The sequence below is a fragment of the Phocoena sinus genome, chromosome 3 (genome assembly GCF_008692025.1).
Source record: "Phocoena sinus isolate mPhoSin1 chromosome 3, mPhoSin1.pri, whole genome shotgun sequence".
In the NCBI taxonomy this organism is placed as follows: Eukaryota; Metazoa; Chordata; class Mammalia; order Artiodactyla; family Phocoenidae; genus Phocoena; species Phocoena sinus.
This window is the reverse complement of record NC_045765.1, coordinates 1,068,292-1,095,143: the sequence shown is the minus strand read 5'-3', so window position 1 is coordinate 1,095,143 and position 26,852 is coordinate 1,068,292. Positions and strand designations below refer to the sequence as shown.

The following is a 26,852-nucleotide window of genomic DNA, read 5'->3' as shown; positions in this document are numbered from 1 at the left end:
AACGCCCCCCTTGGTGCCCCCATCTCCTCAACCTGCTCACCAGGCAGCATCCTGGGGCCACAGCGAGGAGCCAGGGGAGGGGGCGAGCGGAGGGGGCCTGCTACCTCCCTACTTGGGCGGGGGATGAGGGGTGGGGGGGGCGCGCAGATGCTAAACCGGGGAAAGGTCTGTTGGTGGGGAACCCTAGGGTAACCCTGTCCTTGCCCGTCTGCGCAAAGAGCTGAGATCCACCTGGAATTGTCGCTGTGGAGACCCCCGCCGGCCCCATTGCCCGGATGGGGAAGTTGAGGTCGGGGAGGGTGGGGCCACAGTCGCGTGGCAGAGGGACCTTCTGGACCCGGGTCTAGCTGCGAAGCCACGGCTTGCAGCCTGGGGCCGGGCAGGGAGGGCGGGAGGCGGGGTGGGGCACGTCCTCTGGTGACAGCAGCGCCCGGGAATGCGCCGGGCTGGGAGGGGGCTCTCCGCCCCCCACGCCAGGCCCCTGGGACTGAGCTTCCCCCAAGTGCTCTGGGGCCCTGCGCTGGGGGTGGTCGGGACCTGGGGCGGGAACCCAGGCGCGCGAGTTCCTGAGTAGGGTGACTTTGAGGGAGGGGTAGGGAGAGGGATTTGGGGAGGGGTAGTGGCCAGGAAAGGGAACCTTCGTGGGGACGCGATCTGGGCGTCAGTGAGGAGAGGGCAGCGCCCTCCTGGAGCCTCAACAGGGCGACCTCGGTTCGCTCACATTCCCGGGCCCTGAGCGCGGCGCCCGGAATAGCAGCCCCGAGGTGGGGGTAAGGGCGGTCAGTCCCCGCGTGGCTCCCCCCGCCCTGGGCTTCCCAAGGTCACCGGGGCGCGGACGGTCGGACACCAGGCCGCAGTTCTGGGGGGCCGCGGCGCGTGCGGAGCAGTCCCCTGCCGCAGATCGGCGCCCAGGCGCGCAACGGCCGCGCGGGGGCGCACGGCGCCGCCGCCCCTCTGGACCCCGGCCGGGGCGCGCCCTAGGAGGCCGGGTGGGAGGGGCCGTCCCGGGTTCCCCCCGCCCCTCCTCGCGGGCCTCGCGGCTTCCGCTCGCCCACGGGCAGCCCGGGGAACCTGGACGCGCCGCCTGGGCTCTACGTAGCCGGTAAGTCCCTCTTCCTATCCCCCCACTAACCCGGCCGGAGTCTTCTCCCCGTCCCTAAGCTGGAGGGTGGCGAGGCAGCAATCCCCAGGGTGGGAGAAAACTCATCCCCACTTCCTCCTTGAGAAACTGAGGTCCAGAGGCGTGGCTTGCCCTGAGATCACACGGAGAGTCAGGACTGCAGCCTAAACGGGGGGTGTGTCCTGCTCCTCGGGCAGGGGGCTCTGGAGGATGGGAATGGTGATCCCTCAAGCCCCTCATTTCGCATCACCTAGACCCCCACCCCACAAGCCAGTGCTAAGAGGGGAGCGGGTGTCCGAGGGTCAAGCCCCCTCCCCCTACCTCTGCTCTCCAACCCGGACTTCTTCCTGCTTCCTGGGCCAGCCAGGGCTGGGGTTCAGAGATGCAGCCAGCCTCACAGCTCTGGTCAGAGGGTGGAGACCCACCCCGTGGTCCCCCAGGTTCTCAGCATCTGGAGCCACCTTGGCCCCAGACCCTTGGTGCCCCAGGTTTGAATGTCAGAGCCAGGAGAGCCTGATAACCAGGGACACTGCTGCTCGAGAACATCCAGTGGGGCCCTGCCTTCCCCCATCCGCTGCCCGGGACCTCCAGGACTGGAGCCCTCCAGCATGGCCTGCGTGTCCTTTGGGCACTGCTGACCGCTGGGCTCCCTGGCCCTAGCCCGCCACTTTCTCCACCAATGCCATGGTCATGGGGAGGGTGGGGATGGCAAGTGACTTCATTCTTCCCCTGACAGATGGGGAAACTGAGGCCCAGGGAGGCAAAGCCTCCCAGCCACCCTCTCCCCCGCCCCCACACAGCCGCCTCCCTCTTCCCTGGGTTATCCTCATTGGCAGCCCCTTTCCCTCTGCAGGCGGCTCTGGGGCTCCATCCCACACCCTCTTCACATGAGGCCATGAGGCACCCACTGGACCGGGGCCAGGTCACCCTGCCCCGTCCCGCCCCCCATCCGGGAGCTCCTGGCTGCTGCAGGTCTGGGAGCTGAGGGGGCCCTGGAGGCTGGGGCCCGCCCGGGCGTGGGGTGGGGGGACCTCTGCCAGGCACCAGACCCAGCCACCACCAGCCACACCCTCTGCAAGGTCCCATAGAATCCTGGACTGTGCCCAGCTGGTCCCCACTGCACAGATGGGGAAACTGAGGCGGGGGGAAGAGGAGCACCTGGCCCCTGGCCACACCGGAAGGTAGGAGCAAAGATGGTGGGGAGATTGGGGAGGGCCCTAGGACCCTGGAGACACCTGTGCACGCTCCTGGAATGATTCCTTCCATCATCAGACGCTGAATAAGCACCTACTACGTGCATCATAGACAGTAAACAACCAATAATAATTACTTGAGTTTTCTCTCTCCAGACCGGGCTCTGTGGCCCCCGTTTTCCTCACCTAATTTGACGAACCCCTCAAAACTCTCCTATTAGGTGGGCTCTATTATGACTTCATTTTTCAGAGATGAGAAGGGAGGCTCAGAGAGGTTGAGATACTGTCCAAAATCACACAGCCAGTCAGGGAAGAGCTGGGGTGCAACCCCTGGCCTGCTGGCCCCCCCACTGCTGCGCCCCCTCCTGTCCCCCAGACCCCGCCCCCTCCAGAACCTCCTGCTCCTGCTGTGGACCCTCCTGAACTGTGGTTTGGGGGGCAACGTTCAGGTAAAGGGGGACATGAGCCCAGGGGGCAGTGGGCATGGGAACCCAGCTGGCAGTGTGGGGGTCACCAGCCTCCCTTCCAGGCTGACTCTGCCTCTGTCTCCCCAAGTAGGGTCCGGGTGAGTGGACTCCATGGGGTTCCTGGAGCCGCTGTTCTAGCTCTTGCGGGCGAGGGCTCTCCGTGCGCAGCCGGCAATGCATCCGGTGAGGAGGCTCCTGGGACCCGGCTGGGTGGGATGGGAGGGGGTCCCTGCCCCTCCTCTCTTGTCAGGCTGGACCAGCCCCTGGCCGCACCCTCGACCTGCCCACACAAGCTGTGCCTTTTAATCCCGCTAATCCAGCTGGAATGTGGGTGGGGTTAGCGGGGGTGGATGGGTGGGCAGGCTGGCTCTGGGGAAGGGTTTCTGGAGGTGCTGACCGCAGTCTGGCCACCCTGCTCCTCGAAGGTTTCCCAGGGAAGAGCTGTGCTGGGGGGACACCCACGAGTACCGCCTCTGCCAACTGCCCGTAAGTTCTATCCAACCACCCCCCAGACTGAGTTCTCCCTGGAGCCCTCCTCCTTCCCTACTCATGCCCCCAAATATCCTTGCCACCATGCCAGATTCTCTGGGCATCCCCGGGGCTGTCCCAGCCTCTGCTCCACCGATCTGTGTCCCCAGGAATGTCCCCCAGGGGCCGTGCCCTTCCGAGACCTCCAATGCGCCCTCTACAATGGCCACCCTGTCCTGGGCACCCAGAAGACCTACCAATGGGTGCCCTTCTATGGTGGTGAGTAGCCTATGCTCCTGTTAGTCCAGCTCCCTCAGAGCTGGCAGGGAAAAGTGGCTGCTAAGAAGGAAGGGGGACTTGGAGGGGTGCAAGAAGGGGGCATTGGCACTGGGGCTTTCAGGGATATGTAGGAGTTAGTGAAGTGAAGGGTGGAAAGCAAGTGTGAGTTGTGAAGAGGGGCAGAAGGAGGCAGGGTCTATTCTGCACAGGGTCGAACACGAAGCTGAGGATTTACTGGGAGCTGTATCCAGAGGCCAACATTTCTCAAACTTACACCAGTAGCAGGAAATATTGCCGCACTGAGCTGAAAATAGCGAGTTATATAATTGTGTGCCTGGGGCAGTGCGCCTCCAGATTTAAGGGAAACAGGCAGCTTCAGACGCCACGGTGGGGGTAGACACAGATAAGAAAATCCTAGAATGGAGAAAGTTCCAACCATCAACCTCACAGATTTTTATTTCCTTCGCCCTAAGAATTGGCGGAAACTTGCCATGATTTCACCCCCACAAAGGCCCGCCAGGGCCAGCTCAGGCCCTATTCCAGGCTGGGTCTGCCAGCCAGCCTCAGGGCATCGGGAGCCAGAGGGAGCCTGAGCAGGGGGAGCAGGGATCAGGTCTGTGGGCCTCGGGTGTGGTCAGACTGTCCATTATGCCCCACTGCCAGGCGGAGGGGAAAACTGAGTCCCGGGGAGGGCCAGCAACATACCCAGGCTATGCAGGACTCAGTCAGAACTGGCCAAAACCATTTTGGGGGCACCTTCTGGGTGCAGAGCCCAAGTGCCGAGTGTGTTCTGCCCACCTCAGTGCCCCAGAGCCTAGAACATTGTCTGGAAAATAGTAGGTGCTTGATGAGTGTTTGTGGAATGAACGTATGGAAGAATGAGTGAAGAATGGGTGATGATGTTAATAGTAGGCCCCTAATATTAGGACTGAACATGAATGAATGAATGAACGAATGAGTGCAGGCCCAGGATACTTGCCTGGGATAGTCCCAGCGAACGGGAAACAGAATGCCTAAGTTCCAGTCCTGGCTCTGCCTCAGCCTCCATGTGTGGCTTTGGCTGAGTCTCTGGGCCTCATCTGCCCAAGAGGATGGCTGCCTGAGGGGAGACTGGCAGGAAGGGGGCTGGAACTCAGATATGTCCCCCACTGCCACCGACTCCTCCCATCCCCAGCACCCAACCAGTGCGACCTCAACTGCCTGGCGGAGGGGCACGACTTCTATCACAGCTTCGGCCGCGTGCTGGACGGTACCCCCTGCAGCCCGGGCACCCAGGGACTCTGCGTGGCCGGCCGCTGCCTCGTAAGAACTCCAGGCCCCGCCCCCATCCCTGCCCCTTCTAGGTTCCACCCGGCCTATTCCCTCCAGGCCCCGCACCCAGACCCCATTCGCTAAATTCCTGGTCCCGCCCTCTTCCCTAGGCCCCGCCCCCTACCGAGTCTCCGACCTCCCCTGCCCCACCTATCACTAGGCCTCATCCCCAGCCTCCTCCCACTAGGGCCCGCCCCCTAGGTTCCATCCTTTTAGTTCTTGGTCCTGTCTTCTTCCATGGGCCCCGCCCCCTCGACGGCAGGGCCCGTCTGACGGCGCGCGTGCCCTCCCCACCCCTTTAGAGAGCCGGCTGTGACGGTTTGCTGGGTTCTGATGCCCGCGAAGACCGCTGCGGCCGCTGCGGCGGCGCCAACGACTCGTGCCTCTTCGTGCAGCGCGTATTCCGGGATGCCGGTGACCGCCCTCCCCGTCCTCGCGCTCTCCCAGAGCGGGCCCTTTAAGACGTTCCGCGCTGATTGGGCAGTCTGCGGCCCAGCCCCCCTCGCTCAACGGTCTGATTGGTCATTGCTCAGTCCCCCCCTTGTTCATCGTTCTGATTGGTCATTGCCAGATTGTCCCGCCCTTCCCAGAGCAGACGGGGTTTAACTCCTTTGCTGCCGCACTTAAGTGATAATCATCGTAACTCCAATCCTTTAGGAAGCGTTTTCGAAGTACCAGGGCCTTGGCTAACCTTCTTACCGCAGTATCTCACTTAATCCTCAAATCATCCTTCAAATACACCCCACCTGCTCCCCAACGCCGTCCTTCCCTCCCGGCCAGGTGCCTTCGCTGGGTACTGGAACGTGACCCTGATTCCTGAGGGCGCCAGGCACATCCGCGCCGCCCACCGGAGCCGGAACCACCTGGGTATCGCAGGGTCCGAGGGAGGAGGCGCCCTGCTGGCTGCCCGAATCCAGCGGGGCGGGGCGACAGGGTCGGGAGGCGGGCGGGGCCTCTTCCGGGAAGCCCGGGCTGACCCTTCCCTTGCAGCGCTGATGGGGGGCGACGGGCGCTATGTGTTCAACGGGAACTGGGCGGTCAGCCCTCCCGGGACCTACGAGGCAGCGGGCACCCGCGTGGTCTACACCCGCGTCACAGGATCAGAGGAGACGCTGCGCGCCGCCGGGCCCACCTCCGAAGACCTGCTCCTGCAGGTGGGGACGGGCCTCTGAGAGGGTGTCTGGGAGTGTGGGGTTAAAGAATCCGTTGGGAAGCAGGGGGCGGGGCGGGGGGGGGGGCTGGGTAGAGTGTGTGTTGGGGGACGCTGGGCCATCAGGTCCGAGGGCAGCTCCCTAGTATGTGACACCCCCCCACCCCCGCCGCCCAGGTCCTCCTGCAGGAGCCCAACCCCGGCGTTGAATTCGAGTTCTGGCTCCCCCGGGAGCGTTATGGCCCCTTCCAGGCGCAGGCTCAGGCCCAGGGCTGGTCCCTGCGGCAGCCGCAGCCTCGGGAGGTAGATCCTCAGCCCCCTGAGTCTCCCGCTGCCCCCACTGTTATCCCCCCACGGACCCCAGGCCCCACCCCAGGTGAGCTGGGGACAGCCTGGGCGGGGGCGAGCAGGGAGGCAAGGCCTGTGCCCCTGACTGCACTGCCCCCGCAGACCCCTGCCCACCCTGCCCTGACACCCGCGGTCGTGCCCACCGGCTGCTCCACTATTGCGGCAGCGACTTTGGTGAGAGGCCCTTGACCCCATCCCTCACCTGGCCCCTAATTGACCTGAACTTGACCCTTATCCAGCTGACCTCTGACCCTGGTCAGACTTTGTCTTTCACTCCTTGACCTGACTCCAGCTTGACCCCTCCTGACGCTCATTTGACTCCCTGATCTAATCCTTTGCCCTAATCTGACTCCTAAGCCCTCACTGATCCTTGAGCTGACCCTTACCCCAGGCCTCAGCTGACCACAGTCCCCAAGGGCCCCCAATGCCCCACCTGACCCCCAGTTCCCTCGTCTGGAAAGGGGTGTGTGGATGGGCCCCGGGGCAGAGCGTCCAGCCGGGCTCAGCACCACCCTGCCCGCAGTGTTCCGGGCCCGCGTGCTGGGCCGCGTCCGGCAGGCCCAGGAGACCCGATATGAGGTGCACGTGCAGCTCATCTACAAGAACCGCTCGCCACTGCGGGCCCTCGAGTATGTGTGGGCGCCGAGCCGCTGCCCCTGCCCACCGCTGGCCCTCCATCGGGACTACCTGCTGGCGGCCCGGCGCCTCATCAGCCCCGATGGCACTCAGGACTGGCTGCTGCTCCCTCATGCTGGCTACGCCCGGCCGTGGAGCCCCGCCGAGGACAGCCGCGTGCGCCTGGCCGCCAGACGCTGCCCCCTCTGAGCCCCTGGACCAGGCTCAAAGTCAGCATATTTCCCCTATTGCCATAGCTTCCAGGGAGCTCAGAACTATCTCCCACCTGCAGCTCTGTGACTCCCCACCACACACACTCAGACACCCCTGCACTCAGTCAGATCCACTGTCGGAAGCAGGCACGCACTGGTGAGGAGGATACACTAAATGGACTCTTTAGCTCTGATTTTCTCTCTCACCCTGGAAACTCAGTTATTTTACTCTCAGAGACTCTGTGTCTGCTTTTATTCCCCTTGCCTCACACTCATTTGCTGGGAGACACTGTCACACACAAGCATGACCCCGATGAAGACATGCCTGAGGAGACCTTGTAATGTATCCATTTCCCCTCTTGCCCTGGCTACCAGGAAGCTCACCACTCTTTAACCCCCTGACACTCTGTCTCTCCCTTCTCATTGCCACTTAACACATGCACCCTCACGTATTCAGAGACACTGTTAAAAACAGGCATGACCCCCTAGTAAACATGCCTACCCAGGCACTATCACGTACCAGTTTCCCCTTTTGCCCTGGCTACCAGGGAGTTCAGAGATAATCTTGACAGCTTCCGCAATTCGGGGGGAGGCGGGAGGGTTCCCTCCAGGCAACACTGCTGTTCACCCCTTTTTTGTTCCTATTTAATTTTTTTTTTTTTTTGCGGTATGCGGGCCTCTCACTGTTGTGGCCTCTCCTGTTGCGGAGCACAGGCTCCGGACGCAGAGGCTCAGCGGCCATGGCTCACGGGCCCAGCCGCTCTGCGCCATGTGGGATCTTCCCGGACCGGGGCACGAACCCGTGTCCCCTGCATCGGCAGGTGGACTCTCAACCACTGCGCCACCAGGGAAGCCCTATTCCTATTTAATTTTTACAAGCAGTTTTTTTTTTTTAACAAGGGCACCCCAGTTTCACATACTTGGCTGCAGACACTTCAGGATGCCCTGTTACTCAGATCCACAGCCACGTTGTCACCACCTGTACACACGCAATCACGTGCACCTCATCCCCTCCTCCTGGTCCAGCCCCCACCTCCCCCCAGTGTGTCTGACCCTGGGGCAACCGTGAGGACGGGGAATATAAGCGGATGGGGGAAGGCGGGACTTTCTGAGGTTCCAAGCCCCCTCCCGATGCCCCTTGGGGCCACATATTCCTCTCAGGCCGTTCAGGGGGCCCCCTCCCCACCCCCGCGCAGAGCAGGCTGGTCAGAGCCCCCACCCTCAGCGTGTGCCCTGCCCTCATGTGTCCTGGATGTAGTCTCCTCATAGATTCTAGAGACAGGAAGGCAGGCCTAGATCGTGTGTGGATTGGAAGTGTCAGTGGGGTGTCACATAGTCACCCAGCAAACCCCCCCTTCTGCCTCCCCATCCTGCGTGGGGTGACTCACACCGTGATCTGGGACAACCTGCTCGTCTGTACCATCCGTGGTTGTGTCTTCCTCTGGGGCGCGGGATGGTGGGAGTGTGCAAGGGGTGCTGGACATGTGGGTCTCAAGGGACTCGGCCCCTGACTTTGGGGGTGACCTCAGGCCAAGCCCTGCCCCTCTCTGGGCCTCAGTTTCCCCATCTGTGTATACCCTTTCAGCCCCTCCCGGCCCTGACCTTGGGAACCTCACTCTTCCAGACTCCTTCCCTAGCCCTTCTGTTCATTCGTGCATTCCTCCAAAGAGTATTTATTGAGCACCTACTGTATGCCTGGGACCCAGCAGCGCCTGGGGCGGCCCCGGCCTGGCCCTGTCTTCTGTAACAAGTGCTGAAGCCGGAGAATCTCCTGAACTCCCCCCTCCCGTGGGGCAGAGTGGGGCACAGTTCTGGAGGGAGGCGTGGGGTCTGGGTGCCCGCTGGTGGCAGGACGGGGGGGTGGGGGTGGGAGAAGGAATTAAGCGTTTCAGGTGTTACCTGCAGCCCCCAAGGGCTTCAGGTCCCCGATGGCCCCAGATGGTCCCCTCTGCCTCACTGCAGTGTGGGAGTGTGTTCAGTGTCTGGAAATGGGAGCCTCCGGCCTCTTCTTCCCCGGAGCTCTGTGGGGCAACCCTGCCATCTACTACCCAACTAGCGGGACCGCTTTGCAGGGGTGAGGTTCCTGCCGGGTTAGAGGCCAATGCAGGGCCCACTCTAGCAGACAGGATGGCCTGTGGCCACAGGAGCCACGATTTCCCACATGCCGTTCTCCGAGCAGCAACATTGTTTCCGGTAATGGTCATGTAACAAACAATCAACGGAACCATTTAAAGAGAGAAGAAAACATTGCAATTTTAAAGATACTCAAAATCAGCAACCCAGTTGAAGGTAGAACTAGCATTTGCACTTACTTGCCCAGCAAAAATTCCACGCTGCTTTGATGCTTTACTTTTAAAGACGAATAAAAACTCCAGGTGCAACAACAGAAACGGAGAGACTCAAGATCTGCATCTTTGTGTCTTTACAATCCCTGGCTCTGGGGTTTTATTATTTACTGTGTCCCTGTAGGAACACGCAGGGCCCATTTGGTTTAGAGATTGGATTGCTGCCCGAAGACACCACAGGTGATTACAGACCGAACTGCTTCTCAAGGGAAGCGCTCACAGCTGAGTCCTCAAGGGTCCAGAACAGGGAATTCCCCAAATGGACTTCCTGCAGGAAGCGATGTTTATTAAAGGATAAAGAATGAAAACGGGCAAGCTTGAAACTTGTGTCTATGTTAATAAAACAACAGTAATCACAACAGTTCTTTCATCAACCCCACAAAATATTGTATTCAACAAACTTGTGGAGTACCAGCTCTGGGGGGTGCGATGCTTTTCTTACTGTTTTGAATTCTCCGCAGACAGCACCCCTCTGTTGTCTGCGCTTCTCTCTCACCGACCCTGTACCAGTTGGCTCACCCAGAGGAGGACATGAGTCCGGTTGAAGGGCTGCTGAAAACCCCTGGACTGTCTCACACCCTGAGGGTTAGTTGAGGGTTACAATGGCTTGACCACCTGGGAAAACAGTTTGACTGTTTCTGCTACAGCTGAACGCACACTTGTGTACAAGTTTGAATAATCATGTCCACGCCCTAACCCCTGGAACCTGTGAACAGAACTTTATTGGAAAACAGACTTTTGAGGATGTAATTTTTTTTGTTTGTTTGTTTTTTGTTTTTGCGGTACGCGGGCCTCTCACTGCTGTGGCCCCTCCCGTTGCGGAGCACAGGCTCCGGATGCGCAGGCTCAGTGGCCATGGCTCACGGGCCCAGCCGCTCCGTGGCATGTGGGATCTTCCCGGACCGGGGCGCGAACCCGGGTCTCCTGCATCGGCAGGTGGACTCTCAACCACTGCGCCACCAGGGAAGCCCCTGAGGATGTAATTAAGAGTCTCAAGAAGATCATTCTGGAGTATCCAGATGGACGCTAAATGCAGTGACAAGTGACTTGTAAGAGACACACAGAGGAGAGAGAGAGAAGACACCCGTGTGAAAACAGAGGCAGAGATCGGAGGGATGCAGCCACAAGCCCAGGGATGCCTGGGGCTCCCAGAAGCTGGAAGAGGCAGGAAGGACCATCTCCTGGAGCCTCCAGAGGGAGCACAGCCCTGTGACACCTTGATCTTGAACTTCCGGCCTCCGGATGGTGAAAGGAAAAATTCCTGTTGTCCCAAGCTACCCAGTTGGTGGTCACTGGTTACAGGAGACTCAGAGGCTCACCCTACACCCTGCAGTCTCTGACAGGTATACGCCCAAGACAAATGAGAGCTCCGCTCACCAAAGGCTGCTTCTAGAATGTTCCTAGCAGCTTTAGTCACAATAGGCCCCTCTGGAAACAACTGTAACACCCATCAGCAGTGGACTGAATCATTCTCTGACCCTCACAGAATGACATGCTCTCTGCCAATGAAAAAGGATGATGCAGCAATCATTCCCGCAGCAGCGTGGTGAGTCTGAGTCAGACAGGAGGGGACAGAAGACCCCGTGGACATGACACAAGTGACCTTCAAGGCCAGAGGCAATGGAGGCAGGATGGGGGCTACCTTGAGGGGGAAGTGACTGGGAGGGGCCAGCCCTGTTGTCAGACTTGCCCCCAAGTCGCGGGTTACACTCTTCTGTACACTTAAATTAAAACCAAAATAAATCTGAGGGGCTAAGTCAACGTCACTGCTTCCACCTGGGGAGACAGGTGTGTGTCCGCTCACCTGTGCTCCCAGGTGACCTGACCTGGGGGGGCGGGGCCCAAGGACAATCTTCAAGGGGCACAGGGGGTGGGGCAAGGCCCCGTCTCCTGCCCTGGACCCAGGCCACACCACCTGCTTCAAACACCTGGGCCAGCAATAAGCAGATTAAGGGATCACTGTCCCCAGAGCCCAGGTGGACTTCTCAGCAGGGTGGGGGCTCATTAATAATTACCCTTGATCCTTTCCTCCCAACAAATCCAACATTCTCAAGTAAAAGCCAAAGTCCTCACCACACCTTCCAGGCAGGCACCTGCGTGGTCCACCCCCCAGACCCACCTCGTCTCTCGCCCTGGCCCATGTGGTTCCAGCCACACCAGCCTGCCTGCTTTTCTTCTAACCCAACAGGCACGGTCCTGCCTCAGGGCCTTTGCAGTGACTGATTGAATGAACTGGACCCACTGCTCACCAGTAGCACTCGCTCCGTGCTTCTTCCTCTCTCGCTGGTGTTCTCAAGGATGAGGACACAGAGCTGCCTCCTTTTCAGGAAAACTGTCTGTGATGGACAGGGTCACCACCAGCTGGGGACAAGCTGGGCCGCTCAGTGGGGAGAGGGATGACACGTCAAAGGATTGCAGTACTTGGCTGATGTGTTTGGGCAGGAATCAAAAGTGTCTCCAGATATGGCCCGATGGCCCTGGGACAGAATCACTTCCAGTTGAGAACCACTGACTTATGGCCTTGAAAGCCACTGCCCTGTCGGGGTTCATGGTTTCTCCTCCTAACCCTCCCCTTGTGTTGGCCCCAGAAGTTGTCACCAACCAGAATCTGGGAGAAGCAGAGCTCCGGTGTGTGTGGGCAGGGGGCGGAATGTGACAGGCGCTACAGTGTCCTCCCAGCTGTGGCTGCAGCTGCCTCACGGGAGATTTGTCTCTGGGCGACGGTAGCTGCCACTCGGAGATGCCCATGGGGTTAAGGCCCCCTCCCGGGGGTGGGCTGAAACCAGTGACTGACAGATGTGGAGGCACAAAACACGGGCCCCTGGGCTCCAGGGGGGCCGATTCCAGGTGCAGTACCAGCTCCAGACCCTCCCCCCACCACCACTGCTTCACTCAGCTCCCCCCACCCCCCAGCTTCCAACTCAGGCTGTGCTTCCGGGGACATGAAGTTGAACGGGGCAGTGGGGGCAGAGTGTTCTGGTTCTTCATATCCTGTTGGGTTGGATTTGCTATTTTTTGCTTAAATGTTTTTGCGTCCATATCCACATGACAGGTGCATCACATTCCTTACTTGTTCTGTCTCTGCCTGTTTTTACAATCAGGGTTGTGCTGGCCTCACAAAGGAAAGCAACGGCAGGTCCTAGGAGGTCCTGTCCGTGCCCACCCAGCTCCCGCCTCCCAGTTTCCATGAAGGCCAGGCTGACGTCCACGGCCAGCCTCCCGGGGCCTCTTTGCTGAAGGCTGCCTGGCCCTGGCCCCTATGCTGCCTGCGGGGGCGCTGGGTGGAGTGAATGGATACCGCTCCCCCCAGTGACCGGCAGGGTGGTGGATCCAGCCCCTCAGGACCTGGACAGGATAAGTCTCAGGTGTGCATTCAACATGGGAGGGAGAGCCACGGGCCGGCAGGTGTGCTGGGTTTAGCCACACCTGCCTTATTGGCTTCTTTCCCCTCCCACCTCAATCTTCTCCCTCTCGGCTCTTCCTGGGATCCCTCCCACGTAAAGGACTTGTACTCAAATTCCTGCCCTGCCATCTGCTTCTAGAGGGAACGCAAGTGAGGTGGGGCTATTGCCTCTAGCTTGCTTGTCTGGAAGAGTTTTCACAACAAGGGGGTTATGGGGACTTCCCTGGCGGTCCAGTGGTTAAGGCTCTGTGCTTCCACTGCAGGGGGCATGGGTTCCACCCCTGGGCAGGGAACTAAGATCCCGCATGCCGCACGGCACAGCCAAAAAAAAAGAAGGGGATTGTGGTGAGTGGGCCTGAGAGCTACCCCAGGAGGGGAGAGAGAAAGCGTGAGGACAAGGATTGCCCGGGCTCATGTCCTTCTCAGCCACTTGGTGAGACCTCCATTCTGAACCTCGGTTTTCTCATCTGTAAAGTGGGGCTGCCCAGCACCTGCCCTGGTTGGAGGAGACCCTGTGCCCAAGAAGCCCCGCCCCCTGGAGCCCAGCGGACAGAAGGTGAGCTAAGGCTGGTCCAGATGAGCTTTACTGAGCCCTCCCTAGCAGGCCAGGCGTTTCAGCCGCCAGCCGTGCTGCAGGTAGTGGAATCCGTGACTGTGGTGGGGCCAGATGCAGGTGACTTCAGTGCTGAACTCGGATTGGCAGGAGACAGGCAGCTTGGGCATCGAGGTGCTGCTGGTGGCTTTAGTTATGGGCCGTTTCTGATGCCGTCTGCTGGACTTGGGGGTTGAGGCCTCTGGTCCATCGGGGGTCTTGTTGGGGGGCTGAGGGGGGATGGTGATGCCACTGGGAGACTGCACAAGGGGGTGTCCCTGGCTGGAGGAGGTGCTGGGACGCTGCGCGGAGCCTGAGGACTGGTGGGCCGTCTGGGAAGGGCCAGAGGAAGTGATGGAGGGCCGGGCGCACTGCTGGCCGTGGACCTGGGGCTGTCGGGGGGACTGGGACTGCCCGGGAGCCTGGGGCTGCCCTGGGGCCTGGGGCTGGCTGGAGGAGTTGGCTCGAGACAGAAGCCCACCCCGGAGCTTGCTGGGCAGCTGGGTGCCATTGGCAGAGCCAGTGGCAGGGGATTGAGGCTGGGAGTGGCCCAAGTTGGTGGAGCTCCTGAGGGCTGGCTTGCTTGGGGACGAGGGGCTGGTGGTGGACTCCACTGGGGAGGCGGCTGGGGAATCCACAGAGGACTTGGAGTGTAACGCGTCCTCCAGCTGGCCGGCCGGCTTTTCTGCACAGGGGCTGGGCAGGGACTTCACCTGTTCTTCGGGAGCTGAGTCACGCTTGCTTTGACTGTGGAGAGAGCGCCCTGAGGGTGAGTGAGGCGGGTCTGGCTGTGTCCAGGGGCCCAAGGGCTGCGCTAAGCCAGTGGAGACTGGGACAGAGGCTGCTGGGGACTGCTGGGGGCCAGCTTCACTTGAGTGGCCAACAGCCGTCCTTGGCAGGGAGAGAGGCAGGTGCCGGCACTCACACACACATGCACACACGCACGTGCGCACACACGTGTGGGCCCTCGCTACCTCCCAGGGGCGGGCATTACGTACAGTCGGCTCCGAGGGCAGTGAGGGGCCCACTGCCGCAGCCGCCGGGGTGATGAGAGCCCGGCTGCGGGCCAGGGCCTGCAGGACTGGTTCCGGAGAGCGTAAGAGACAGAGGCAGACAGTGAGAGGGGAAGATTTAGCGAGCACCCAGCGGAGGCGGTCCAGACGCCAGACAGAGCCCAGTCAGAGTCAGGAGGACAGCAGGCAGGAATGAAGGTGAGTGGGGCAGGGGGAGCCGGGAGACAGACAGACAGACAGAGACCGGAGAGACAGACACCCCTCGCCCTGCGAGCACGCACTGTCCCTCGTTATTCCGGCTGCCACGTCCAGGGTCCGCCCGCTGAGGTCGCTCACGATGCTGTCCACGGCCTCGTGATGCTTTAGAAACAGTGGACGTATGACGCGATGATACAGCATGTGAGCCCCGTTCCAGGGGCCAGGAACCATGCAGAACAACAGGAAGGCGCACTGCGGACACAGGGCAGGAGTTACACTCGGCCCCCACTCTGCGCCTCGGGTTGGGGGGGTCTCCTCCATCAGATGCTGGGCTGGGGTGGACCTGGCCTCCGCATCAGACACCCCTGGGGATGGGCCTGGCCTACCCCGTCAGACACCCCTGGGTACCCGCTCCTGGGAACCCCAGCCACCACGGTGTGTCCCGGGTGGTGCCCACCTTGCCCGCATAGTAGAAAGGGAACCAGGACAGGAGTAGATCGCTGAAGAACTCGGCCAGCCCAAACAGGCTGTACACCACCCAGTAGGTAAGCCACACAGTGTCGTCCTCTTTGCTTGGGCTCTCGATAGCTTTGATCCTGGGGGAGGCAAGGCAGGGTCAGGGACTGCTCAGAGCCCCAGACGCCCCTCCCCGCGCCCCCAAACCAGCGGGCACTCACGAAGCATATGCGGGGTATGCAAAGCCGATGAGGTTGCACAGCAGAGACGCCCCGTACCCGAACAGAAGATACAGGCTTAGCAGAGTGGCGGCTCCTGCGGAGAGGGGGCTGGGTGTGGGCTGCACGTACTGAGCCCAGTCTCCAGAGCCCCCTTGGCCTGGCCCATGCAGCCTGCATCCATCACTCCTCCCAGAAGCCTCGGCGGCCCCTCTAGGAGGGGTTATTGCCCTGCAGCACCTGGGCAACCCTCATCGTGGCCCTGAACCCCACTAACATGTTAGTTTCCACCACGGGACTGTGAGCTCCCCAAGGGCAGGCCGGCACCTTAGGACTGGTCTGTACTGAGTGGCTGCCCCGTGTTTGTTGAATGAATATGTGATCTCCGCAATTATAACCACCTCACTCTGGGTCCTATAGGAGGGGCTGAGCACAAGAGGCTAGAGTTTGAATATAAGTAAATGGGAGAAAAACCAAGACATGATTCCTGGAGAGCGGAGAAAGGCAACAATTTCTAACTTTTTTCTTAGTCCAGGGTCTCTTCCCCTCACCACTGCTGACTCTGGGGCAGAGGGAACCACCCTGGGCACTGCATCTGGGGTGTGGAGCAGCATCCCTGGTCCCCACCCACTTGATGCCAGGAGCCCCCCACAGTCGTGACCATCAGATGTCCCCAGACATCGCCAGGTGTCTCCTGAGGGCTGCACGGCCCCCTCTGAGAGCCCTTGTCTTAGTGGGAGGATGCAAAGCGCTGTATTGAGAGTCCCCCTGACTGAGGAGAGCCCTCACCCACTATGAGACACCTAGCAAGTGTCTCTCTGTTTGCAGCCTCAGTTTCCCCAACTGTCAGTGGGGCGTTTAGTGGCCCTGTCTCCTAGCGCTGCTGTGGAGTTAGCTAAACAAGACTCAGTAGAAGGGACCCCGCCCTACACTTCTAGGGAACCCCTTCCGGTGGCCCAAGCACACTCCCAGCAATGAGGGCTCAGAGGAGAACGGTGTGGGGCATGGGGGCCAGGAGCGTTAGCCACTCTGAAATCATAATGGTCGCTGCTGCATTTATGAAGCGCTTCTTGTGTGCAGGTCTCTGTCCCTCCCTGCTCTGTCTCATTCAACAGCCAGGACGAAACGGAAGCTGGGGGTGGGTGGGGCTGAAGAGGCTCATGCTCATAACTCGGGGAGACTCTGGCTCCTGGGAGCATTTACAGCCTCTTCCCCCACCTCCAGGCTGTTATCTGCAGAGAGAGACAGAGGCCACTAGTGGACCAAAGGGCAGAGTTCCCTCCACCCTCCTCTCCACCTGCATTAGCCTTTATCCTGGGGGTTTGGGGTCAGGAGAGGGAGGGGAATCCCCAGCTGGCCCTAGGAGGCCTGGTCACTGCCTCTTCTGGGTTTCCTCCTCGGTTACCTGGGAGGGGGTATTTTGGCCGTCTCAGGCCGGTGGGGCCCAAGGGTTCCGACATCTGGGAGAGGGGGTGGGGGAAATAGCACCCCTCCCCTGGCGATTGCTGCTAGCTGGGGAGAAGCAGCTCTCCCAGGGCCCCTCTCCACTGAATCCCTATTCCTGCAGCCTCAGCAAAGGGAGGATGACCTTGGACATGGGCGGGGACAGTCCAATCAGCAGCATATGGGGCGGGGGTGGGGTGGGGGTGGATGCTGCAGACAGGGCAGACAGCAGGGGCAGCCTCCCACTCCAGGCCTCGGTTTCCTCCCTGTGACCCCCCAGCCAACCCAGCAGGCCCCTCCCAACAGGCCCCTCCCCTGTGTTCTGTGACCTAAATTCCCCGCCCACTGGTATCAGGGATGTTGAAAACCAGGCAGGAGGTCAAGGGCTTGCTCCCAGGGGCAGGTCCCTGGCTGACCCGACACATATTGGGCACTAGGAAGCTGGGGGGACAGGTTTTGGACCTTCCTTGGGCTGTCTGGCATGGGAATCCCCCAGCTGGCAGGGAAATGGGAGGAAAGGGGACTCTAAGGATCTGTACACAGGTGCTCAAAACACGTGGCATGTCCTCAGCCAGAGCTGCCCCCCAGTGTCCGAACAAAGTGTCCTGTGATTCATTCCAGGGGGGCTTCCTGGAAGAGGTGGCAGAGGGCAGTCGGGTCTGAAGCACCAAAAAAGAGGGGAGGCACTTAAGGGACACTTACTGGACAGTTTCAGAGGGTGGCAGGGGCCACCCAAGGTCATTGAGGAATAAAGGCAGAGGAGGGACTGGAATGGAAGTGACAATCGGGTTGGCTGGACCTCCCTCTCCGTGGGCCCCATCCAACCTTTCTTCAACCCCACCACAGCAGTCAAACAGCCCAACTCCGGACGGGGGAGGGGAGAGGGCAGGCCAAGGGCAGGGGTAGGGGGTGATATTAGCAGGAAAACAACCTGAGGGGAGGTGGGAGTGACCCTTCCCCTCCACGTCTGGAGCATCCCCTGGAAAACGGGAAGATCTCTACACTTGCTTCCATGCTGGAGTCCATCGGGGAAGAGGGTGGCAAGACTGGCAGGGCACTGGCTGCCTACCTGCCCCGTCCTCCCACGGGGCCAGCAGGACAACTGGAAGAACCGGACTTCTGCCTGGCGGGCACCCAGGGCCCGGAGGGAGGGAGCAGAGGACGGCTGCGGGGCCGAGAGAGGGGGTGGTCCTCGACCGAGGTCGCACAGCGGGGACGGGGAGGGGCTGCGGGTAGACCCAAGGTCCCGGTCCACGACCCTACCCAGGATCTCAGTCTCCTTCCTGAACTGTGGGCGCGCCCCGCCGCCTGAGCTGGACCCCGCAGCCGGAGCTGGCCGGAGGGTGCAGGTCCGAGGCCCCGGTAGCCCACGGCCTCAGTGTGCCCGTCGGCGAAATGGGGCGGCGGCCCCGAGAGCGCCCCCGAAGTCTCACCTGCGGCCAAGTACCGCTTGTCGACACCGGTCTTGGCTTCGAGCGCCCCTAGCGCTTCGGTGGCCAAATTCCTCTGTTCCAGAAAGCGCTCGAAGCGCTGGCGCAGGCCATCCATGGCACCGGCGGGCCCGGGGCTGGCAGCTTGAACTTGACCGCCACCCCGTGCACCTGCCGTAGAGCCTGCGCGCTGCCTTCCCTCCACGCGAGCCGCACCGCCGGACCCCGGGGCCACTCTCCGCCCCCGGGCTGGTCTCCGCCCCCGGGCTGGTCTCCGCCCCCGGGCTGGTCTCCGCCTCCTGTCCCCCTCTCTGGCCAATGGGAGGGCAGGGAGGACAAAGGAGGTGGGGCCTGCCCCGTCTCCTCCGCCGCATTGCCCCAGGGCCGGCCGCGGCTACCGCAGCCGCCCCTTTGGAGGAAGGGGGCGGGGCGCGGGGACTGAGGGCGTCGATTGGCCCAGCGGTAGTGGGACGTAACTGATTGGAGGGGCGGGGTCATGGCCGGGGATTATTCGCTGAGCCGTTGTGGGTGGAGCTGGGTGAGGAGAGAAGAGTGCTGGGGAGGCGGAGCTTGTGGGAGGGGCTGGAGAAAGGCCAGAGCTGATTGGAGAAACGAGAAGAGATTCATTAGCAAAAACAGAGAGGGGGCGGGGCTGAACGTAAAGGAGGAGGGACGGAATCTGAAAGGCAGGGATGGGGCGGAGCTAAGATGAGGAGGTGGGACTTATTCGAAAGAGCAATTCTGGTTGGACTGGAGAGGAGGCAAGGCTTATTCTAGGGGGAGGGGATGTATAGGAAAGTAGGCGGGGCAAAATAAGGGGCGGGGTCAATTATAGCAACAGTGAACCCGCACCTCTGGGTCAGAAGAATTGGTGAATCATTGTACAAATGGGGAGACTGAGGCTCCAGAGGGTTCGAGTCTGCGGAAGAACAGGGTGAGCATGTCTCTCCCCCACCCTGCTGTCAGACCTTCGCGCCCATCAAGTTGGGGAGCTGCAAGGCCCCCTGGGAGTTGAAGGCTTTCAGGGGTTGCTATGGCGCCGGGGGCGGGGCGGGCGCTTGGGCCATCTCGGCGGTTTGGCCAGGAGGAGGGGCTTTTCTGAGGCCCCGCCCCCGCCGGCATGCGGCCCGCCCGGAGTGCGCTCTGGCTGCGCCTGACCTTGGCCTTGGGCCTGGCACTCGTTGGCCCCATGGCTGTGGGGTGGGCCTCACCCCGGGCTCCCATCTATGTCAGTAGCTGGGCCGTGCGGGTGTCCCAGGGTTACCAGGAAATCGAGCGCCTGGCGCGCAAATTCGGCTTCGTCAACCTGGGGCCGGTGGGTGGGACCCGGACTGACGGGAGGGGGCGAGGGCTGGACGACCCCAGACCCCGGCAGATGAGAGCGTACCTCGCTAGGTTCCCCAGATATCAAGGACCCCCCAGCTCACTACTGCCTAGACCATCTCCAGATCCTGGGACCCTCAGAGGGCATCTGAAGCTCCCACCTGGGCACCTGGTTGGGGGAAACGTAAGGAAGGGGGGCTGGCCCCTGTCCTGGGAGGGACTCCATCAGGGGAACCAGGTCCCAGCCATGCAGCTGCTCCCCTTTATTCCCAGATCTTCCCTGATGGGCAGTATTTCCATCTGCGGCACCGGGGTGTGGTCCAGCAGTCCCTTACCCCACACTGGGGCCACCGCCTGCGCCTGAAGAAAGACCCCAAGGTGAGCCTGGCCTTGAGGCTGCCTCCTGAGGGATGTCAGCACCTCTCGTTATTCTTGTAATTGTAATAAATGTCTGTGTGACCTTCGGCAAGTCACCAGCTCTCTCTGAGTCTTGGTGTCCATTTGGCCCCCTAGTCTATACAGTGGGGAGTCAAATGGGGAAGATCTGTGCAGAGCACTCACCCCAGGGCAGGTGCACTGTCAACAATTTCTTGTCACCTCCCCTTCCCTCCTCTATCTCACCCTGAAAGATCAAAGTTCCCAGGTACCCCATAAAGAGGCTGGGTTGGGGGAGGGGTGCTGATTGGTAAGGAGGCAAGAAGCATGACAGATGGAAACCCCACCGGGAGCACTGGGACAGAGAGGAGTGGTTGGTTCGAGACGTGGTTTGCAGGACAGAGGCCAGGGCTTGCTGATGGATTGGATGTGTGGGACAGAGAGAAATCAGGATCTGGAGCTGAGAAAACGGGGAGAAGATGGCCCTGATTGCTGAGATAGGGACGGGGGAACATGAACCAGGTTGAGGGGGTATTGGGAGCAGAACAAGGAAAAAGGGGAAAGGGCAAAGGTCTGAGAAAGGGCGGCCTGGGGCAGGCAGAAGGGCATGTGCAAAGGCCCTGGGGTGAGGCAGCCACTGTGGCTGCAGCAGAGGAAGGCTGCTGGGGGCCAGACAGGCAGGGGGCCTTGTGGGCTTTGGAGAGGTGTTGGACAGGCACGGGTTTCACAGAGAGGGTTCCACAGAAAGTAATGCTGCAGTGTGCCAAGAATGGGCTGTAGAGAGGCAGCAGGGCAGGGCTGCTGGAAGACCAGGGAGGAGGTGGGTGTGGCCATACAGGAGTGTCCTGCACCAGGGAGGGTGCGGTTGAAAGAAGTGAATACTGCAAGGGGATATGGGCATGTCTTGGGGAGAGGGATTCTAGAACAGGGATGGGGACGGGGGCAGGGGTGGGACCCCAGGAGCCGCAACCAGCCTGAATAGCAGCCACCACATGTCTGTGGGCCACCGGGGATGGGTGCTCTGAGGGCTTCAGTCCCCTCTGGAGCCAGAGCCCCAGGCACACGGGGACCCCCAAGAGCAGCCCCAGCAAACACGGGGTCCCTGGCCCCATCACACACCACGTGGGCCCCAGGACAAGTAGGTGACAGCCCAGACACATTAAGCCTCAGCCCCACACCGCTGACCCTTGGCAGATCCAGGGAAGAGGCCGATGCCAGACCCTGGAAGCAGATTTGGGCGCTTTGACCAGGAACTGGTGGAAGGGCTGAGGGGCAGGGCCCTCTAAAGCAGCCTGGTGTGAGGGCAGGAAGCTGGGAGGAGGGTGGGCTGCTCGTGGGTCCAGCCCCTCCCATGGTGTGGTCTCCCCACCCCCAGGTGCAGTGGTTCCAGCAGCAGACGGTGCAGCGGCGGGTGAAACGCTCCTTGGTGGTGCCCACGGACCCCTGGTTCTCCAAGCAGTGGTACATGGTGAGCTGGCCGGGCTGGGCGGCGGGGCCAGGCCAGGCCAGAGTCCCACTGACCCCGGCCCCGCCTTGCACAGAACAAGGAGGTGCAGCCGGACCTGAACATCCTGCAGGTCTGGAGCCAGGGGCTTTCTGGCCAGGGCATCGTGGTTTCTGTCCTGGACGACGGCATCGAGAAGGACCACCCAGACCTCTGGGCCAACTATGTGAGCCTGTGGGGCTGGGGTGGGGGCTGCCCCAGGTCCCACGGCTGGTCGCAGCCCCTCATGTCTCCAACCCCCAGGACCCCCTAGCCAGCTACGACTTCAATGACTATGACCCGGACCCCCAGCCGCGATACACATCCAGCGATGAGAACCGGTGAGCCCAGCATCCCACAGGGCATGGGGGCAGCCCCCACTACCCTACGAGGGGCCAAGGGGCTGTGACGGGCACCTGTCTCTGTCCTGGCACCAGGCATGGGACCCGCTGTGCTGGGGAAGTGGCAGCGACGGCAAACAACAGGTTCTGTGGTGCTGGCGTCGCCTACAATGCCCGAATTGGAGGTACTCAGGCCAGGAGGGTGGCGGGGCGCCTCTTGGCCCCACACTAGCCACTGGGCCATGTCAGGGCCCCAGGCTAAGGTCGGGGAGAGCTGAAACCCCCACAGACACCTCCATCCCCAGGGCGGGGAGAGTGCAGGGAGCAGGCGGGGTGTTCACCAAGGCCGCCTGTGCAGGGGTGCGCATGCTGGATGGCACCATCACTGACGTGATCGAGGCCCAGTCGCTGAGCCTGCAGCCGCAGCACATCCACATCTACAGCGCCAGCTGGGGCCCCGAGGACGACGGCCGCACAGTGGACGGCCCGGGCATCCTCACCCGAGAGGCCTTCAGGCGCGGCGTGACCAAGGTGAGCTGGTATGGGGCACGGAGGGCCAGGGACAGCATGCGAGGCCCACACCCCGTCCCCGTCTCTGGCCTGGTTCTCCATCTGCAGGGCCGAGGTGGGCTGGGCACCCTTTTCATCTGGGCGTCGGGCAATGGCGGCCTGCACTATGACAACTGCAACTGTGACGGCTACACCAACAGCATCCACACGCTCTCGGTGGGCAGCACCACCCAGCAGGGCCGCGTGCCCTGGTACAGCGAGGCCTGCGCCTCCACGCTCACCACTACCTACAGCAGCGGCGTTGCTGCCAACCCCCAAATCGTAAGCACCCGCCCCACCCGGTGCCCTGCCTTCCCTCCTGTCCCCTACCTTGCCTCTTCCCAGGGCTGCCCGGTTCACGTCTGACACATAGACTGGGTTTCAGGGACCAGGCCCCACGGTTGGCGCCCCTTCGCATGCCCTCGTGTGTCCCAGGCAGGGCTGGCAGCTGGGCGGCTGTGTTCACGGCCCCAGACCTGCTGTCATGCTCTGAGGTGCCTCTTCCTTGGAGCACTTGGGCCGTTTTGAACAAGGGCTGGGTTTTCCTGTGCACCAGGTGCCTGAGTCCCTCTCTGTGCACCCAGGTCACAACAGACCTGCACCACCGGTGCACGGACAAGCACACGGGCACCTCAGCCTCCGCCCCGCTGGCTGCGGGCATGATCGCCCTGGCTCTGGAGGCCAAGTAGGTGATGGAGGGGTCTCGCCTACTGCCGGAGCTCCCCAGCGTGGCCCCGGCTCACCCTCCCTCACCCACCCCCAGCCCGTTCTTGACGTGGAGGGACATGCAGCATCTGGTGGTCCGGGCGTCCAGGCCAGCGCAGCTCCAGGCCGAGGACTGGAGGACCAACGGCGTGGGGCGCCAAGGTGCGGCAGGACGGGCGGGGTTGGGGACGCCACGCCCACAGGACGATGACCACGCCCCTCCACACAGTTAGCCACCACTACGGCTACGGGCTGCTGGACGCCGGGCTGCTGGTGGACTTGGCTCGCTCGTGGCTGCCCACACAGCCCCAGAGGAAATGCACCATCAGCATCGTGCACACCCCCACGTGAGCGCCCTCCTCTGCCCCCTGCACGCCCACATCTAACCCCAGCCACGTCCCCACTGCCACGTCCCCAGACCTCTCCCCCAACCCTGGTGGGTGGACACGTGGAGGCAGGCCCCGCGGTCTCAGTTCACCCATCTGTACAAGGAAAGGGCAGGATCTGAGCCCAGACCCTGCCTGCTGGCCGCCCATCTCCCAGCAGGCCAGCAGGAGGGGCCCTCACCTCACGTGCTGCAGCCCCCAGCCCCATCCTGCGGGTGATGCGCGTGAGGAAGAACGTGTCGGCCTGCTTCGGCCACGCCAACTACATCCGCTCGCTGGAGCACGTGCAGGTGCTGCTGTCCCTGTCCTACAGCCGCCGTGGGGACTTGGAGATCTCGCTCACCAGCCCCATGGGCACCCGCTCCACGCTTGTGGCCATCAGGTGCGGGGGCAGGGGACCGGGCCACAAACTCTCTTTCCTGAGCAACCCCACGAGGAAGAGACAAGTGCCCCGTGGGGTCAGGCGGGCTGGACCCCACCCCTTGGCATCACAGACACTTACTGTGCTCGCGGCTTGTCAGGACTCTGGTTGTGAAGCCCCCCCCTTATCCCCCCGCCTGCCTGTCTGTCCCAGACCCTTTGACGTCAGTGGCCAAGGCTACAACAACTGGATCTTCATGTCCACCCACTTCTGGGACGAGGACCCGCGCGGCTTGTGGACCCTGGTCCTGGAGAACAAGGGCTACTATTTCAACACAGGTGAGAGCCGGGCACAGGCTGGGGCTCGAGCCCCACCTGCCCCATGCTCTGGAGCTGGCGGCCTCCTTACTGCCCCCAAGCCCAAGGCACAGGGCTCCCGCTGGTGTCCTCTGAGAGACTGAGCACACAGGGCTGGAATGTAATAGGTGTCTGGTTACCAGTGCACAGTAGGGGTTCAGGTATTAGGGGCAGGAGGTATCCAGTTACCAGCGCTTAGAGGGTACTGGGCGACCCTGGGCACCATCTGAGTCTGGGGATCCGGGGAGGGTGCGGGCCCAGAATGGCAGGACGAGGCTGCCGACAGCCTTTCCCTCTTCTCCCTGTGCCCACCACGACCCCTGCCCAGGGATGCTGTACCGCTACACGCTGCTGCTCTATGGGACGGCCGAGGACATGACGGCGCGGCCCTCGGGCCCCCAGGTGACCAGCAGCGCGTGTGTGCAGCGGGACACAGAGGGGCCGTGCCAGGGTGAGTGTCCGGTGCCGCATGGCCCACCTGCTGGGAGGCGGCAGGCGGGCAGTGTGCGTGTGCGGCCTGGGGCAGGGGACGGGCGGGCCGGGGCAGCAGGTCGTGGCCTCACAGCCCGGTGGACGTGTCCCTCCCTCGTGCAGAATGCCAGAGCCCCGCCTACATCCTGGGCCACCTCTGCCTCACCTACTGCCCACCGAGGTACTTCAACCACACCCAGCAGGCGGTGACGGCTGAACCTGGGCGCCCAGCCGCGCCTGCCCTGCGGGTCTGCTCCAGCTGCCACCCGTCCTGTTACACCTGCCGCGGCAGCTCCCCGCTGGACTGTACCACTTGCCCCCCGCCGTCCATGCTGGACGCGCAGCGGGGCTCCTGCTCGGGACCCGACCCCCCTGAGGGCCCCCCCCAGCCCACTGCAACCGCCTGCCCCTGCCGCCACGGCCCGGCGCAGGCCGTGGTGCTGGCCCTGTTGGCCGTGGCCTTCGGGAGCCCCCTCCTCTGCCGCGTCCTCCTTGTAGGCTGCCCGCCACCATGGGTGGGACCCCCTGGAGCAGGGGGCCACTCCCATCACCACTCCAGACCCCGCTGCAAGCTGGAACCCAGAGCTGGTTGACAAGGACAGCTAACGTGCGCCTCCACCCAGGTCCCTGGTGGGCACCGCTGCCCCACTGTCCAGACGGGTGCCCTGTGGGAACCTGCCCTGGTAAGGCCCTGGCTGCCACCGAGGCCGTGGGCCAGGGGTGGCCGCGTGGGACCCTGCACCCCGGACTTGGCAGGTCCAGGTGAAAGAGGGGGAGAGAGAGAGAGAGAAGTCTCGTTGCACAGTTTGGATAGGGAGAGGGTAGGCTGGGGCAGAGCCCGGCAGTGACCACCATCCCTTCCCTTTCCAGAATGGAGGAAGCGGGCAGGAGAGCAGATGACACCATCCAGGGTCTCGGGTACCACGTGCGACCTCAGAGTTTGCAAATAAAGGTTGAATAGGAGGTGCAAGTCTGTGGGCTCCTTTGGGGCACCGGCCCCTTCTCCATGGCATGGTTGTGGGAATCCCCTGCGTGTCATGTGGAATCTGCCTTCCCCGGGGCGTCTGTCCCTGGAGAAGGGGTCAGCTGGGGTTTTGGGGGTGGGGTAGGGTAGGGTCCCAAGTGATACCCACCCATGTGCTGCAAAGCCTCTGAGGCCCCACGATGCGGCCTGGCCCCCTGTGGCTCTGGCTCCTCTTCCATCTTTTTTTTTTTTTTTTTTTCATTTATTTTTGGCTGTGTTGGGTCTTCGTTGCTGCGTGTGGGTTTTCTCTACTTGCGGCAAGTGGGAGCTGTTCTTCATTGCAGCGCACGGGCTTCAGTAGTTGTGGCGCACGGGCTTAGTTGCTCCGTGGCATGTGGGATCCTCCTGGACCAGGGCTCAAACCCATGTCCCCTGCATTGACAGGCGGGTTCTTAAACACTGCGCCACCAGGAAAGCCCTCCTCTTCCATCTTTATGCGTGAGTTTCTCTTTAACGTGGAGAGCTAACAGAAGTGCAATTTGCAAAGGACAGTTCACGCAGCGTTCCATCCACTCAGCCTGTCTACCAGCTTCCAGTAATTACACCTTTGTCTATTTTCTGAGGTCGTCGGGATGCTGAGGGAATTATGAGCTGGGGTACATTGATCTTACTCCTTCAGGCCTCGACCTCCTCATCTGGAAGATGGGTTCTCTACCTCTCTGGAACAGAAGGAGGATCCTGAGGTGCAGGGGTGTGGGTGTGGGTGTGGGGTAAGTCATGGATGGAGTTAGTAAGAGTCCCTCCTCTGTCCTCACACACACCAGTGGGGTGGGGACATGTTCCTCTTGATTTTCAGAGCGGGGAGGCAATTTCCACAAGGAAGTGGAGGCTGGTTGTGCCTTGACCATGGGCTGCACTTGAACTCCAAGGGGCGGTCCTGGTTTGTTTCAGGAGCCCCAGAGACAGCCCCGGTATCCAGTGGCCCTGGGCCCCTGAGAATCTCCTTGGCCACCAGGCCCAGGTTGGCCAGCCTCAAGCCATGAAGGAAATGAGGCTTTGTCTAGGGCTGCAGCTGGACCCAATGGAAGCAGGTGGCTAGTGAGGGAGGGGAGACAGCCAGCTGCTCTCCGAGTCCTGCCCACGGCCCCCGGAGTCCCACCAAGCTCAGCCCCTAGTTCTGAAGTTAGGTCCAGTCTGTGTGTCCAGAGGCACCCGGCCTCCCTCTCAGAGCCTCGGTGGCTGCACCCGTGCAACAGCATTAAGTCTGGCACCTGCCT

At 61.8% G+C, this 26,852-nt stretch overlaps 3 protein-coding genes across 11 annotated transcripts; 2 read left to right on the top strand and 1 right to left on the bottom strand.

Annotated features, from left to right (window-relative positions):
* Positions 1-632: 632 nt before the first annotated feature.
* On the top strand, positions 633-12,783 carry ADAMTSL5 (ADAMTS like 5). 9 transcript variants are annotated; one of them, XM_032627498.1, is made up of 14 exons: positions 633-1,102; positions 1,974-2,092; positions 2,200-2,301; positions 2,690-2,762; positions 2,872-2,963; positions 3,206-3,266; positions 3,419-3,527; positions 4,702-4,829; positions 5,141-5,252; positions 5,619-5,705; positions 5,829-5,992; positions 6,166-6,364; positions 6,439-6,510; positions 6,860-7,929. In XM_032627498.1, exons 2-14 carry the CDS (start codon positions 2,016-2,018, stop codon positions 7,159-7,161), a joined length of 1,578 nt encoding a protein of 525 aa, XP_032483389.1. In that variant the 5' UTR covers positions 633-1,102; positions 1,974-2,015; the 3' UTR covers positions 7,162-7,929. The 9 variants fall into 9 exon arrangements, with proteins under 9 accessions (XP_032483389.1, XP_032483386.1, XP_032483391.1 ...); XM_032627495.1 differs by having other exon boundaries at positions 2,564-2,762; XM_032627500.1 differs by lacking the exon at positions 1,974-2,092.
* On the top strand, positions 12,743-25,562 carry PCSK4 (proprotein convertase subtilisin/kexin type 4). The gene is made up of 17 exons (XM_032627492.1): positions 12,743-12,873; positions 13,387-13,467; positions 19,858-19,962; positions 21,335-21,427; positions 21,501-21,629; positions 21,707-21,783; positions 21,880-21,968; positions 22,142-22,314; positions 22,402-22,614; positions 22,917-23,017; positions 23,096-23,199; positions 23,267-23,384; positions 23,581-23,805; positions 23,998-24,122; positions 24,469-24,591; positions 24,735-25,294; positions 25,482-25,562. Exons 1-16 carry the CDS (start codon positions 12,799-12,801, stop codon positions 25,202-25,204), a joined length of 2,301 nt encoding a protein of 766 aa, XP_032483383.1. The 5' UTR covers positions 12,743-12,798; the 3' UTR covers positions 25,205-25,294; positions 25,482-25,562.
* On the bottom strand, positions 13,476-18,634 carry REEP6 (receptor accessory protein 6). Its single transcript, XM_032627502.1, has 5 exons — positions 18,265-18,634; positions 15,392-15,485; positions 15,172-15,310; positions 14,798-14,966; positions 13,476-14,250 (listed from the first exon to the last, which is right to left on the bottom strand). Exons 1-5 carry the CDS (start codon positions 18,377-18,379, stop codon positions 14,213-14,215), a joined length of 555 nt encoding a protein of 184 aa, XP_032483393.1. The 5' UTR covers positions 18,380-18,634; the 3' UTR covers positions 13,476-14,212.
* Positions 25,563-26,852: the final 1,290 nt, after the last annotated feature.

Bases quoted from the DNA above. Each gene is read 5' to 3' on its own strand.
- ADAMTSL5 (XM_032627493.1), top strand. From the start codon at position 2,016: ATGAGGCACCCACTGGACCGGGGCCAGGTCACCCTGCCCCGTCCCGCC. The intron at 2,093-2,199 runs GTCTGGGAGCTG...ACCCTCTGCAAG, and splicing joins GGAGCTCCTGGCTGCTGCAG to GTCCCATAGAATCCTGGACT. The intron at 3,267-3,418 runs GTAAGTTCTATC...CTGTGTCCCCAG, and splicing joins ACCGCCTCTGCCAACTGCCC to GAATGTCCCCCAGGGGCCGT.
- REEP6 (XM_032627502.1), bottom strand. From the start codon at position 18,379: ATGGATGGCCTGCGCCAGCGCTTCGAGCGCTTTCTGGAACAGAGGAAT. The intron at 15,486-18,264 runs GTGAGACTTCGG...CCCTCTCCGCAG, and splicing joins CAAGCGGTACTTGGCCGCAG to GAGCCGCCACTCTGCTAAGC. The intron at 15,311-15,391 runs GTGAGTGCCCGC...TGCCTCCCCCAG, and splicing joins GCATACCCCGCATATGCTTC to GATCAAAGCTATCGAGAGCC.
- PCSK4 (XM_032627492.1), top strand. From the start codon at position 12,799: ATGGATACCGCTCCCCCCAGTGACCGGCAGGGTGGTGGATCCAGCCCC. The intron at 21,630-21,706 runs GTGAGCCTGTGG...TCCAACCCCCAG, and splicing joins CAGACCTCTGGGCCAACTAT to GACCCCCTAGCCAGCTACGA. The intron at 23,385-23,580 runs GTGAGCGCCCTC...CCCATCTCCCAG, and splicing joins AGCATCGTGCACACCCCCAC to CAGGCCAGCAGGAGGGGCCC.